The sequence below is a fragment of the Pipistrellus hanaki genome, assembly GCF_964339955.1.
Source record: "Pipistrellus hanaki genome assembly, chromosome: 2".
Classification (NCBI taxonomy): domain Eukaryota; kingdom Metazoa; phylum Chordata; class Mammalia; order Chiroptera; family Vespertilionidae; genus Pipistrellus; species Pipistrellus hanaki.
In genome coordinates, this window is record NC_140504.1 from 163,186,377 (window position 1) to 163,201,742 (window position 15,366).

At 41.5% G+C, this 15,366-nt stretch overlaps 1 protein-coding gene across 3 annotated transcripts in view; it reads left to right on the top strand.

Annotated features, from left to right (window-relative positions):
• Positions 1-9,631: 9,631 nt before the first annotated feature.
• The window catches only part of C8B (complement C8 beta chain), a 44,354-nt gene continuing 38,619 nt past the window's right edge, over positions 9,632-15,366 (top strand). For 2 of the 3 annotated variants that reach the window (XR_014793984.1, XR_014793985.1), the window contains exon 1: positions 11,354-11,551. Coding sequence is in view for 1 of the 3 variants with exons in the window: in XM_084872567.1 (XP_084728693.1) it covers positions 11,460-11,551 (92 nt within the window). In the remaining 2 variants the exon portion in view is untranslated. Of the gene's footprint in view, positions 9,868-11,353; positions 11,552-15,366 lie in introns of those variants that run through there. The other variant, XM_084872567.1, reaches the window with a different exon arrangement.

Below are 15,366 nucleotides of genomic sequence, written 5' to 3' on the forward strand. Positions count from 1 at the left end.
TCAGAAAGCTCTTCCCCTGTGAGCCACATTCTCTAGCAGCAGCAGTTAAAAGAAGGTACTTTCAGATTCTTTTGGGGGAAAAGAGGTCTTCCTGATTAAGACTTTTATCAAAAAAAAACTATGTGTAGGAGCTGGTTTCCAAAGATGGTTCCCAATGAAATGCACCTCTATATAGTCACATTTTTGTGTAGCTCCCAACTCCCTCTCACATCTGGGCTGGTGCTGTGGCTCACTTGAACTTGCAGAATGCTATGGAAGTTCTGCTGCACCATTTCTAGGATGGAGCCTCAAGAAGATCCAGCAGCTCCTGCTTTTATGTTCTTGGGGGCCCTGAGCTACAATGTAAGACATCCAGCTACCCTATTGGAGAGATCATGTGGACAGGCCTCGTGGAGTGGTCACATGGAGAGGAAAATGCCCTGAAGAGGAACAAGGCCCCAGTCAAGCTGTCCCATCCAACCCTGAGCTGTCCAGCTTTCCAGGTGAGTCAACAAACATCTGCATGGAAAAGTTATCTGGGATGGTCCAGCCCCAGAAGAAAGACATCACATGGAACAGAGAAGATCACTCCTGCTCTGCCCTGTTTGAATTACCCACTAAATTGTGAGAAATAGTAAAATTATTCATATTTTAAGGCATTAAATATGGGGATAGTTCTTTATGGAAACACCAGCTAACAGAAATGCTATGGGGCATTATGTAACATCAGTAATAACATCAGTAATTCAGAAGTTTGACTACTCAACCATTTCACCCTTTGGTTTGGGGCTTCCAAGCAAAGGTGAATTTCCAAGAGTCCTTTCTACACCCCCATCTATCACGCCAATGACATTAGGGCAAGTGTATAGGTATAGTGCTTCCAATTACTCAAGTGATCTTTACAGATATGTGTAATTACTAGAGTTTATTTCCTCTATGAAACTGGAAGCTCTATGTAGGCAGGGAGCCAAGGGTGATATTCACTGCTGCATCACCCACTTTAACACAGTAGACACTGAGGATGAAATAATAATTATTAATTATTTGCTTGAATAAATGAATTTGGTGTGAAATTCAGAGTTGCTGAGGTATACCTCCTGAGAAATCATTCACTTGCTAGGCTAAGGAGTTAGAACTTGATCCAACAGTGAGTAAATGAACAGATGAACAAGGTGGCTTAAATTTCACTATTTGTTGCAGTTAATCCACAAAATCAATGCCAGTACATAATCCATTGAATTGTTTCAAGTCCCCCAGGTAATTAGTTTCCTGGAGCATTGCCAGGTGGATTCCCATTTTCCCTCCTCACATATTTTTAGCATTCCTGGAAATATATAAAAGGAGAAAATGACCACTCAATATTTTATTTGTTGAAAATTACCCTTACTTTAATATAAACTCATTTATAAAAATGTGTTGCTCTGAGTTGAATTTGAGGTGTTTCATTGCCTATGAAGTCAGTAAAGTATCCTTAGGCTCTTATAATGTACAGTGCTCCAGAATTAAATGTAATTATGTATACACACTGAGAACCACTGGGTGGCCTGTGAATCATCCACCTTGCCCACGTAAAGGTCCTGGACATACTACTGCTTCATGATCAATGTCTCAAAGTTTTCCCCATTTGGGGGACTTCATTAAAAGCATAATTCTCACCACTGTCATGGACTACCTGTCTTATAATGTTTCTCCTTTACACCTTCTCACATATAAGCAGATTGACACTCTGGTCAATGACCAGGAGCCACTCTAAACCCCCAATCTCTAGCACCCAATCAAATTGTGTCTAAAGGGCTCTCATCTTCTCAATTTTATTTGCTAAGTACATCCCAAATGATAAGGCAAAACCTGAAAAGTCACCTCTCCTGCGAGTACCCGGGCCAATGCCCACCTTGGAACATACCGCTGGCCTCTTCTGTCTGCCTGATCTTCAGAGTAATGATCATTATCAGTACTGGTCAACCATTCTTGATACACTTCCTATGTTTTCCTGACCCATGTGGCTTTCACTTAGTATCCTATATCTTCTTCATTCCCTTTTACAGCCAGAGAGAAATGCGTAGCTATCCTTTATGAACCGTACACAATAGAAGAAACAGAGCTCTTGTGTGTCCACGGAGAAGTATACATCCACACCTAGATATAGAAATATAGGTGATAGCAGGTACAGAAGTTCCATGTCTGTTAACACAAAGGACAAATAGGCCCTGGAATAGACAAGTGAGTTTTCTTTGCTAACCAGACACTGCCTACTGCCACTAACAGAGCTGTGTCATAGACACTGCCTACTTAAGTTGCTTTTTCCAACCCATACGTCCTTTTCAGAGAATGCTCAAGAATTCTGTGAAGTGGGGGATGGGAATTGTGGGAAGGAGGGTGTATTACAATACTTTTTGGTAATGCTAGTCAGTATCACAGAAAAACACTGTAATCTCAGCAGCTTAACACAATAGAAATATATACCTTCTCTGGGCATATTCTAACCAGCCGGGGTGTGGAGGACTCAGATCCATATGGTCATACAGGAACCCAAGCTGCCAGAGGTTCTGCCTTTTTCAACTGTCTTTCAATGCTATCCTGGGCAGCCACATTCAGCTGGAAGAAAGGAGAAGTAGAGAGTATAGGACTGCATAGGGGAGGGGACATACATCACTTCTCTTTGGTCACAGGGCGAAGTACAATTGCAAGGGACACAGGGAAATATCATGTAACTGGAGGCCTCAGAAGAAGGGGATGGGGATTCATGAAAGAGTTATTCTCTTTGCCCAAAAGGGTGAGACTTTGAATTCATTTTGCTTGCTATCCTCTTTCTTACTATTTTTCTATTTGGGAATAGAGCCATTTCCTTTTCTCCTTTGGGTTATACCCCTTACATGCACCCCCTCCCCCTGATTATTCCAAAGACCTATCTGCCCACTCAACCCACCCACACTCCCTTCTGATTTTGAATCCCGGTGGTGACCATACCCCTGCTTTGAGTGAGGAGTCCCTTGAGCAGAACCACCTCCAGTAACACAGTCATCACAGCCCTCTGCTGGGGCTCTTTCAGGCTCCCCAGGTCTTCAGGAAACTCCTGTGGTAGAACTCTTGGAGATCAGGAGGTCTCAGACACTGATTAGGACTCTGGAACAATGGACCTATGATGGCTCTAAGTGATTTATTTATTTTTTAAATTAACTCTTTATTGTTGAAAATATTGCATATGTCACGTTTTTTCCCCATTGATCCCTTTCAGCCTGCCCATGTACCCCACCCCAGGCCTTCACCACTTTATTGTCTGTGCTTATATGCATTTAAGTATAAGTGGTTTATTTAACCCATCTCCTGCCATAAGCAAAGGGACAGAAGATCAGGATAATGGTCATCATGTGATACAAGGAAAGAATGTCAGCTTAAGGTCCCATCCCTTTTTCCAGTCCATGTGCAGCATAATGGTCTAAACCAGAGCTGTGGTCCCCACTAGGTAGTGGTTCAGGTTCTCTTTACTCATCTTCAAAGTAAGTTGGAAGTAGATTTACATGTACATTATGGAATATAGAGTATGGTTACCACATCCTCATGGAAAAGTTTTGGGACTAATGCAGAGATGGGGTAGGAACAAACTCAGGTCTCTCATGCTTTCCATGGTATGACTCCAGAAAGATGGTCAACAGGCTCACTCTCACCCTGGACAGTGCAACATGGTCACTGAGGCCTTCAATATGCGAGCTGTGCCTTCCCTCCAGGATCCAGGGAAGTTGGGTCTGGAAGACAAGGACCTCACCTAATGTGGAACAGTTTCTGCACTTTAATCTTCAGGACTGTGGGTGATGAGCAAGGAAATGTGTGCTGTATGGAGCCCTGTGCTTTGAATAGCTGCCAAGCTCAGCACTGGGGGTTTAATATGCTCCTTACCAGGGAACCATAATCTCAGTCAAAATAATCTCAAATGTGTGCAAAGCAGCCTAGTTTACAAAGCCCTTCACAAAGAGTGCATTATTTATTCCTCTCAGCACCAGCAGACAGATACTCTGTTTATGCCCTCCTCTCCATCCTTGCTCCCACTGCCCTAATTCAGGCCTTTGCCATCTCTCAGTGAACTATTATAACAGCCTCCTAACTGGTCTCTCTGCTCCAATTTGCTTCCCTCTAACATATTCTCTACACAGCAGCAAGAGTAATCTCTCTTACAAAGAAAGCTGCCCCTTCCCCTCCCTCTTAACACCCTCCATAGCTCCTCCTTGCACTTAGAATAAAACCTGTATCATTAACACTGCCATTAGGCCCTACATGATTGGGCTCCTGCCTGCCTCTTTAGTTCCATTTCTTCCCATTGTTCATGCTGAACATGGGCTCCAGCAACAGGGAATGGCCTATAGTTCCCCCAAATATGTTATGATTTCTCACCTATGTGTTTTGATTTTGCTGGCTTTTTCCTTGCAATGTCACATGCCCTTCTTTGGTCTGCTGACTCCTCATCACCTCATAAGGGCCAGCTCTAACCTCACTCCAGAGAAATATTCCCCAATGACCATATATACATGCACACACACATTTGGCTACATCCAAACCATACTCTGCAGATCTCTAGACTGAACTCATCACACTCTTTGCAGCTCTGATGTATTATTGTGTCCATTCTTCTCACCAGGTTGTCCTATCTTATATGGAAGGTCTATTACATATTCAGCTTTATAACCAGGCACCTAGCATTATGACTTAGATCTAGTAGGCTATCAATAAATGATTACTGAAGCATTCATTCAATAAGCCTGCATTTTAAACTATAGAAATCATTGCTCTGAGGGCTTAAGAGATTTGTCCAGGATATAAACTAATAAATAGGAGAAATGAAATGCTAATTTATGCCTATCTGATGTACTCAAAACTTCAGACTATGCCCTACTACTTCAAAGGGACTATAGGTAATTTTGTGAGCTAAACAAGTGACTTCTCTTGAGGGAATTTTTCCTTTTGATTTGTTTTATTTTGACATTGTTTGAATCTCTGATTCTTTCAAGAATCTGAGGAAAACTATAGATTTTTTCCCCCAGGGGGAAAAAAAGTGCATAAACACCAAATGTTATATGTAACATAAGAGTGTCAGGATAGGATAGCTATTGATGCAGTAACATATAAACCCCCAAATCTCAATGACATAGCACAACAAAAGTTTAATTCTATTTATATAAAGTTGTTTGAGGGTCAACAGGGTATCTCCTCCATCCAGGAAGTCAGGAGTTATAAGCTTCCTCCACCGTAAGACACTATTATCTAAATGCACACTTCTTAGTAAAAATGGGGAATAGGAAATAAAGAGTTCACAGTGGCTTTGAACTGCTGCAGCATGAAAGCAGCACATATCTCTGATAAATTGCAAAATTAATTCCAACCTTGTATAAACACCCCTTTGCAAAGTGACTCTGCTTTTTCTCCAATTGACAGGTATGTCTCCATCTGTTAAATGTGGGCTCAACCATTGCTTTGGCCAATGAAACATCAAGAAAGTTAATACAGAGAAACCAAGACGGCAGCATAAGTAAACACCTAAACTGCTGCCTCACACAACAGTTTCAAAACTACAACTAAAAGACAAAATGGACATCATTCAGAACCACAGGAAGGCTGGCTGAGTGGAAATTCTACAAATAGAAGAAAAGAGAAAAGCACACTGAGACTCGCAGGAGCTGCAGAAGGCAGAGGTCTGGAGGCGCGCACAGAGAGGGATGGCAACTGAGTATGTGGCTGGCTTTCTCAATCAGAAGGAATACAAAAGCTCCTGATTGCTCTGAACTCCAATTCTAGGTGAGACTCTGGGGACCTAGACTCATTTGGGGAGAAACTGGACTGTCTGGCAGTGGGCAAAACTTGAGGGCAGCTTTCTCTCAAAGGTGTTTGCAGCGATTACCAAGGGACACTGAGTCCCCGGGCCCTCTTAGGGCAGGACTGATGGGAAGCCATTGCTGTTTGCTCAGTCCTGAGATCAGGCCCCATGAAGCCATTGTTGTTTGCTCCACCCTGAGACTTCACCCCATCCAAGCTGAGTGCAGGGGCTTTTACAAGTCTTGTCTCATAAATGTGTCTCCAGCACAGAAGTTCTCCCATATAGACACAGCTGATCCTCACAGCTAATTGGCCTGGAAGTCAATTCCTCCCAGTGATATCAACAACAATTAAGGCTTAACTACAACCAGACTGTGCACACAGCCCACAAAAAGGTGCAACAAGATTGTCCACCTCAGGTAACTGGGCAGGCTGAGCCACTGGGTCCTAAAAGACACTTAGCACACAAAGCCACTCTACCAACTCAGAGAAGCAGCCAAAATATGAAGACAAAGAAACAGGTCACAAATGAAAGAAATGGAAGAAAGAAAATTACTGGATATAGAGTTCAAAATGATGGTTATATTCAAGAACTTTCTAGAAACCACAGATAAATTCCACAAGATCCTTGAGGATATGAAAAAAGACCAACTAAAAATTAAACACACTGACTGAAATAAAAATTAATATACAGAGATCCAACAGCAGACTAAAGGATTGCAAGAATCAAGTCAAAGATTTAAAATACAAAGAAGCAAAAAACATCTAACTAGAAAAGCAAAATGAAAAAAGAATCCAAAAATATGAAGATAGTGTAAGGAGCCTCTGGGATAACTTCAAGTGTACCAATATCTGAATTATGGGGGTGTCAGAAGAACAGAGAGAGAAAGCTATTGAAAACCTATTTGAAGAAATAATGACAGAAAACTTCCCACACCTGGTTAAAAAAAAAATAGAATTACAAGTCCAGGAAGTGCAGAGAACCCCAAACAAAGGGAATCCAAAGAGGACCACATCAAGACACATCATCATTAAAATGCCAAAAACAAAAGACAAAGAGAGAATATTAAAAGCAGCAAGAGAAAAACAGTTAATTACCTACAAGGGAGCACCCACACAATTGTCAGCTGATTTCTCAACAGAAACTATGGCCAGAAGGGTGTGGCAAGAAATATTCAAAGTGATGATACCAAGAACCTACAACCAAGATTACTCTACCCAGCAAAGCTATCATTCAGAATTAAAAGTCAGATAAAGAGCTTCACAGATAAGAAAAAGCTAAAGGAGTTCATCACCACCAAACCAGTATTATATGAAATGCTGAAAGGTATTCTTTAAGAAGAGGAAGAAGAAATAGGTAAAGATAAAAGTTATGAACAACAAATAGATACCTATCAACAAGTGAATCTAAAAAGCAAGTGAATAAAATATCTGATGAACAGAATAAACTGGTGAATATAATAGAATCAGGGGCATAAAAAGGGAGAGGACTGACAATTCTCAGGGGGAAAGGGGTGTGAGAAGAGACTGGACAAAAATCGTACACCTATGGACAAGGATAGTGGTGGGGGGTAAGGGTAGAGGGTGGGGTGGTAACTGAGTAGAGGGAAGCTATGGGGGGGAAAGAGGAACAATTCTAATAATATGAACAATAAAAATTTATTGTAAAAAAGTTAATTACACCAGAGGTTTGAAAGCACTTGTTAATTGAGACCTGTCCTTTCTTGCAGCTTTTGGAACCATGAGATCACCATGAAAAAGCTTGAGCTAGTCTGTTTGGCAACATGTGGTCCAGTTATCCCTTTGCTTCATCCAATAGCAAGCACCTACAGAGATACAGAATGTATCCTCAAGCAGGTAAGGCATCCTGTATCAACCACCTCCCTGCTGATCCATCAGCTAGCTGAGGTTGCATAGTGAACCCAGGCAAGATCAACACAACCACCAGCTTAGCCCAGACCTACTTGCTGACCCAATGAATTGTGAGCTTAAAAATTACTATTGTTTTAAGCTACTAAGTTTGAGGGTTATTTGTTAGGTAGCAAAAGTTAACTAAATATAAAAATAGGTACCAGGAGTGGAGTGCTGCCATAACAAAAACTTAAACCTTGTAGCATTGATTGTGTGATTATGGAACTGGGTGGAGACTAGAAAATTCATTAGCGAAGGCTAGAGATACAACTAATTGTTATCCAATCCATTGACCTAGAGCTACTGATTCCTACATACAAGTTAAAGGGCTAGATATGCATGATTGCATGATCATTTTTAAAGCTCTCTTATAATCAGAAAAGAGAGCTACAGCCTTTAATGAGAGCAGCTAGACCAGAGAAGTGGTGAGATTGTGCTAGACCTAAATCAGGCCTGGAACTTCCTAAGAGGAGATATCATCTTGAAATTACAAGTTTGTGAGTGAAACAAACAAACAAATAAACAAACCTTGTATCTGATCATCAGTTTCCTACTTAGCAGCTGTGAAGCCAGTTGTGGAACTCCATCTCAGAGACATGGAAGATGATACTTAGTTTGTTGGATTATTGTCAAGATGAAACAAGATGATGTATGGAATCCCCGTTAAATTGCTAAGAACTATACTTTAATATATATATCCTAAGGCTAGAGTTTTTCTGGCATGACCTCAGATGAGTGGCACCTGAAACCACTAGGGGGCAATATAAGGTTGGACTTCCAGGAGATCTAGTAGATTCTGGAACCAAAGAACCCCAGAAGAGCCAATCAAGAAGGCTTCTTTGTGAAAGTGACATTAGTATGAAACGTAAATAATGACTCATATTTAGCTAAGTGGCACATATTTTGGGCAGGGGGACAGCTTACACAAAATATCTGGAGGTGAGAGAGCACATGTAACTGCCTCTAAATTTGCAGGTTCCTCCATGAGTCTATCAGGTTAAGAAGGTGGAGAGAGAACCTTATCTGGGAAGGACATGGCTTCTCTTTAATGCAGGCCAACATAAGAGGGGCATGAATCCTTCTTGAAACACAATTTTCTGCTTGTTTACAAATGATTAACTACTGCAATCAATTGTGTCAAAGTTCAGGTCATGCATCCTTTGGGACAACAGTGAGATTGTGCCTCGTGCTGGGGCTAACGAGAACTGGAATGCACACAGGATGGTCTGACAGCAGACCTTGAGTTCTGGGCTCTGGTGCAATTCATGTTTAGGGACGCCTGGTCTATGTGCCTTCTCAGCCATCCCCTTCCCAGCACAGCCCAGCGCTCCAGCAGACATGGCCAGGTGGGGAGAAGGCTGGCACACAAGAGTGCGGCCAACCTGGGTCAGGAAATAAGGGCTCAATGTTTTATATATTCAAACCTCAGAAACATCTTATGAAGTGGATATTAATGAATTCTTATCCCCATTTTACAGATGATAAAACAGTCTTAGAGAAATTAGATAGCCTGTTTAAGGAAATCAAATCCAGGCTATTTTCTTTTCCCAGCCCACGCTCTAGTTACCTGCTGCTGTCCCCCGAGTCCTCACACTGACAGCCACGGGCCACGTCTGCACAGCCCTTTATGGACTGAAGATCAGTCATTATGCCAGGTGAGAACAGTTTGGACTTTAATTTGCTGATTCTGAGGAGTCAGTGAGGGTGTTCAGGGAGCTTTGTTTGAGAGCCTTGGCTGTATGCACACTGCCTTTGAGTTTGCCTTTTTCACTTCACTCCTGCGTCCCTCACACAGGCAGGTAGCTACCATCTGTGGGTTGGGAATCAGAGCTAATATGCTGTGTTCACATTGGAATTGAACATGGAAAGATAGTCATCCCACATCTGGTCACAGGCAATCTGGGAATTACGCAAGAGGTCCTGAGGTGAACATTTGCTTGGACTATGCCATTTCAGGAGCGCCTTAGTGTGACATCTTTAAATGCAGTTTAATGCTGAGGACTCTCAGAAATGAAAGGGCAATTGGTGAACTATTCTGAATAATGAAATGATGAAGGAGAAGCACTCTTCCAGGCTCAAATAAAACAAGCTAGACTCCCCACACTTGAGTGGCACCTGCCTTTGCTGTGTTCAACCAGAGGACAGACAGACAACAGATCTCCTCTTACCTTTAAGGTAAGAGAAGTGGCAGGTGCATGACAAAGGCATTTACTGAGGTCCTTTTGGGTTCTACTACCTTTGTGGCTCTTAGGGTGACTAGCAAATATTGGGGACAGATATTAAATTCATCTAATATCCTAAATAAAGTTCTATGTAAATTATATAACAACAACACATATTTGGTTAATTATTACCTTACACCTATCATTTTGTAATGCCTATTTGTGAAATATTTTCATGTTTAGTATCTAATCTGACTCTCACAACTCTGAGTGACAGGTAGGCATGGCCCTCTGGATTTTACATATGAGGAAACAGAATCAGAGACAGTCACTTACAGAGAGAGCACATAGTATGTGCCAGGCACTGTTCAAAGTGACTTAAATATTGAGATTTATCTATCCTTCACCTCAACCACATGAGGTGGATACTGCTTTATAGATTTTATGAAACTCTGGCCCAGATGGGTTAATAATACTAGTATGCCTCAGGCCCAATAGTGGTGAAACATACAGAGATCATTTGAACTCAGGTAGATGGACTATAGAGTTCCAAAGCCTCTTGCCAACTTGTTCAAAATCACATAGCTAGAAAAAGGGAAAATTGGAATTCAAAACTTGGCATAACTCCAAGCCCTGCATTCCACCTACTAATATAGGCATGTTCTATGCACATTGGATATGTTAATTTATTTAATCCTCATCATTTTTCAAGTGAAGAGATTAAGGCATAGAGGGAAAGTAACTTGCTCAAGGTTGCAAAGCTGGTAGGCAACAAAAGGATTTGATGGATAAAAAGCTGTTGTACATATATACAATGGAATTACTCAGCCATAAAAAAGGAACAAAATTTTACCATTTGTGGCAGCCTAGATGAACCTAGAAGGTGTTATACTAACTGAAATAAGTCAGTCAGAGAAAGACAAAGACCATGTGATTTTATTTATGTGTGGAATCCAAAGAACAATATAAAAGAACAAAACAGAAACAGACTAATAGATACAGAGAACAGACTGATGATTGACAGAGGGGAGGGATGTCCTGGGACTGGCTGAAAAAAAAGTGAAAGGATTGAGAAGTGCTGATTGAATATTACTAAATCGTCATGGGGATGTAAAGTACATCATGGGAAATACAGTTAATAATATTATAGTAAGTATGTATGGTATCAGATGGGTACTGGAAATATTAGGGGGAACACTTTGTAAAACATATGATTATCTAACCACTGTGCTATATACCTGATACTGATACAAAATTATATTGAATATAAACTATAATCGAAAAAAAGTTTAAAGAAAGAATCTGAACCCAGGTAATCTGTACTTAAAGGCTGCAGTCCTTATTGCCTGCCCTCTCGGTGGCTTACCTAAAAGTCTGTTAGAGAGAAATAAAAACCAAGCTACTGCAGAATGTATGCAATGTCATTGCTTTCCAGAGTTGTGGGTAAATTTTCTGTCTGTGCAAAGTCTAATGGGTTTCCTGTGACTGGTTCTGTTTACCTTGCTGAACTGTTTGCTCTGTGGGGCCAGAGCTGACGGTGGCACTCTCTGGGCAGGCTTTCCATGGATCTAGGCTTCACAACTGGACCCCCGTCCCAGAGAGAAAATGAAGACATCCTGGGCGTGGGCTTGGAGGGCTCCGTCAGTGCTCTTTCTTCTCTGGGCTGCCCTGGGTTGTCTCAGTTTGCCTGGCTCCAGGTAAGTGACAGTTTCAGATGATTCCCTGATCACCAATATGACAGGGAATATAGAATCACATAATGCTGACCGTCTCTTTGTCGCATACCTATTGAATGAGGCACATCTCTTGAAGAAATTTGCATGCATCTATTAAAGTAATATCAACAGCTGTCTTCAAATTATTGTGGAAGCAAGCGGCTGACTTCAACAAAAGTTCCCATAAGAAATTGACATGTTTAAGTGTGTTTTGTCATGCTGAGAAGAATAGGATACTTGTTCTGTATTCTGAACAAAGCCATGGTGTGATTTGGTATGCAAAAGGAGGTTTATTATGTGTGGGGGGAAAATGAGCCAATTCCTATCAGTGATTTTACAATGTGAGAGTGACCTACTCTACCTGTTCATCAACTCAAATTAGAGAATTTTCAGTCTCTCTCTCTCTCTCTCTCTCTCTCTCTCTCTCTCTCTCTCTCACACACACACACACACACATTCCAGATGTTCCCAGCAGTTAAATGCTAAATGATTTAATCATTTTTGTGTTGCTTAGTGAAATATATAACAGGTTAAAGAAAATATTTGAGTCAAAGCTCAAACTCAATCTGTCAAAGCTCAAATTAGGGCTCCAGTAAATAAAAGTGCTAGTGACTTGACAATTCAGTGTCCTCTTGGCACATGAAAAGCCCCTACCATGAGTTGAAGCTCTTGGGCATCCCAGGCCCCCTTATGAGCAATCCTATGGGAAGAAGCGCTGTATTTTTTTTAAATAAATCTTTATTGTCCAGATTATTACAATTGTTCCTCTCTCCCCCCATACTTCCCTTCCACCCAGTTCCCACCCTACCCTCTGCCCTTATATCCCACTGTCCTCATCCATAGATGTACAATTTTTGTCCAGTCTCTTCCTACACCCCCATGCCCCTCCTGCCAAGAATTGTTAGTCCACTCCCTTTCTATGCCCCTGATTCTATTGGATTCACCAGTTTGTTCTGTTCATCAGATTTTTTATTCACTTGATTTTTAGATTCACTTGATACATACTAGATATGTATTTGTTGTTCATAACTTTTCTTTACCTTTTTTTTCTTCCTCTTCTTAAAGAATACCTTTCAGCATTTCACATAATACTGGTTTGGTGGTGATGCACACCTTTAGGTTTTTCTTGTCAGTGAAGCTCTTTATCTGACTTTTAATTCTGAATGATAGCTTTGCTGGGTAAAGTAATCCTGGTTGTAGGTTCTTGGTATTCAGCACTTTGAATATTTCTTGTCACTCCCTTCTGGCCTGCATAGTTTCTGTTGAGAAATCAGCTGACAGTTGTATGGGTGCTCCCTTGTAGGTAACTAACTGTTTTTCTCTTGCTGCTTTTAATATTCTCTCTTTGTCTTTTGCTCTTGGCATTTTCATTATGATGTGTCTTGGTGTGGTCCTCTTTGGATTCCCTTTTGGTTGGGGTTCTCTGTGCTTCCTGGACTCGTAAGTCTATTTCTTTCACCAGGTGTGGGAAGTTTTCTGTCATTATTTCTTCAAATAGGTTTTCAATATCTTGCTCTCTCTCTTCTTCTGGAACCCCCTTAATTGTGATGTTGGTACACTTGAAGTTGTCCCAGAGACTCCTTACACTTGTCTTCATATTTTTGGATTCTTTTTTTTTTTTTCAAGTTGGGTATTTTTTGCTTCTTTGTATTTTAAATCTTTGACTTGATTCTTGTGATCTTTTAGTCTGCTGTTGGATCTCTGTATATTATTTTTTTATTTCAGTCAGTGTATGCTTAATTTCTAGTTGGTCCCTTTTCATATCCATGAAGGTCTCACTAAATTTATCAGTGATTTCTAGAAAATTCTTGAAAAACCTTATAACCATGGTTTTGAACTCTATATCTAGTCATTTTCTTTCCTCCATTTCTTTCATTTGTGACCTGTTTCTTTGTCTCTGCATTCTGGCTGCTTCCCTGTGTTGATAGAGTGGCTTTGTGTGCTAGGTGTCCTATAATGCCCAGTGTCAATTGAATATGCATCCTCTGGGTACACCCATTTGTGGGCTGTATGCACAGTCTTGTTGTAGTTAACCCTTGGTTGTTATTGGTATCACTGGGAGGAATTGACCTCCAGACCAATTGGCTGTGAGGATCAGCTCTGTCTACCTGGGAGAACTTCTGTGCTAGAGACACCCTTATGAGGCAAGACTTGCTTCAGTGGAGATTTGGTGCTCACTGAGTATGCCCCCTGAATATGTCAGTTATGGATCTGAGAAGTTGTAATCAGAATGGTCCCCCTGTTACCCCTGGGTACACTGGATCTTGACTCTTTAATGAGGTGCTAATTTAGCCTCTGCCTGAGGCCACCCAGCAGGAGCTATGGAGTTATCTGCAGATTCCTCTTTCATGTTTGGGGTTTGGAGATGCCCATATGAGGCCCAGCTGTGGAGCACTGAAAGTTGCTGTGGGGCCTTGGGCTTTCTTTTGGATATTCTGTGTCTCTGTGACTCAGCTGCAATTTGGGCATTCATATGCAAAGATCTCTGGGGGGAAAAATCAACAAAATATATTAAAAAAAAAAAAAAAAAAGATCTCTGGGCACAGCTTGGGTGGGGCAGGGTCTCAGGGAATCAATAGGGTAGAGCAAACAACTATGGCTGATCCTCAGCACTGCCCTAAGAGGCTCCTGGAAATCGCTGCAAGCTCCTCTGAGAGAAAGCTGCCCTCAAGTTCCACCCAATGCCAGACAGTCCTATTTCTCCCTATATGAGTCTGGGTCTCCAGAGTCTCACCCAGTACTGGAGTTCAGAGCAGTTGGGAGTTTTTGTCTCCCTCCTGACTGAAAAAGACAACTGTGTACTCAGTTGCCAGCCCTTTCCGCTTGGGCACCTACAGAGACTTTACTTCCACACCTCCATTGTGCTTTTCTCTTTCCTTCTAATTGTAGAATTTTGACTCATCCAGCCTTCCTATGGTTCTGGATAATGGCCATTTTGTCTTTTAGTTGTAGTTTTGAAGTGGTTGTGCGAGGCAGCAATTTCAGGTGTTTACCAATGCCACCATCTTGGTTTCTCCAAGAAGAGCTATTAATGCCATTTATTCATTCCATAAAATTGTGATTATCAACTTGTTCCTAAGAAGAATCAAGCTGCCAAAGTCTTCCTTGTGTGTGCTCTGTGTACACAGAGAAGCATCAAGGATCCAAGGAGATGTGTCTGGAATGGAAGGTTTGAAGGAATCATATCACCCCTCCCCACAACATTGGGCAAGACCCCTATCAGCTCTAAGAACACAGAGGTGAATAGGCTTATAGTTGTGAATATGCAAACAGAGTTTATTCTCATTTTTAAAATAAGTATTTCATATATTTAAAAATATTTTCATTGATTATTTAGAGCAATGGAGAGGGAAAGAGAGATAAAAACATCAATGATGAGAGAGAACCATTGATCATCTGCCTCCTGCACACCCCACACCAGGGATCGAGCACACAACAAAGAGCTAGTGTTCTCATGGAGAAAGTCCATACCTCAGCACACACTCTGTGTCCTGTTGCAAGAGATGGTGCTGGGGCAGGTGGGAAACAAGGGAGGGATTGATCAGCTCTACTAGGCACTAGGTCTGAAAACACTTCTAGAAGGAGAGATTTACCTACGCATAGGTGTTTGCTGAGTGACCAACGGGGGTAAGAATGTTCCAGGCAGAGGAAGCAGCACAGACAAAGACGTGGGAGTGAGAGAGAACCTGGTTTGTTCCTGTAGCTGAAAGTCTACTTCCATGTCCTTGAGTATAGACCAAGTTGGGCAGTGACCATAAATGAGATCAGGTAGGAGTCAGATCATGGAGGAAGTTGAG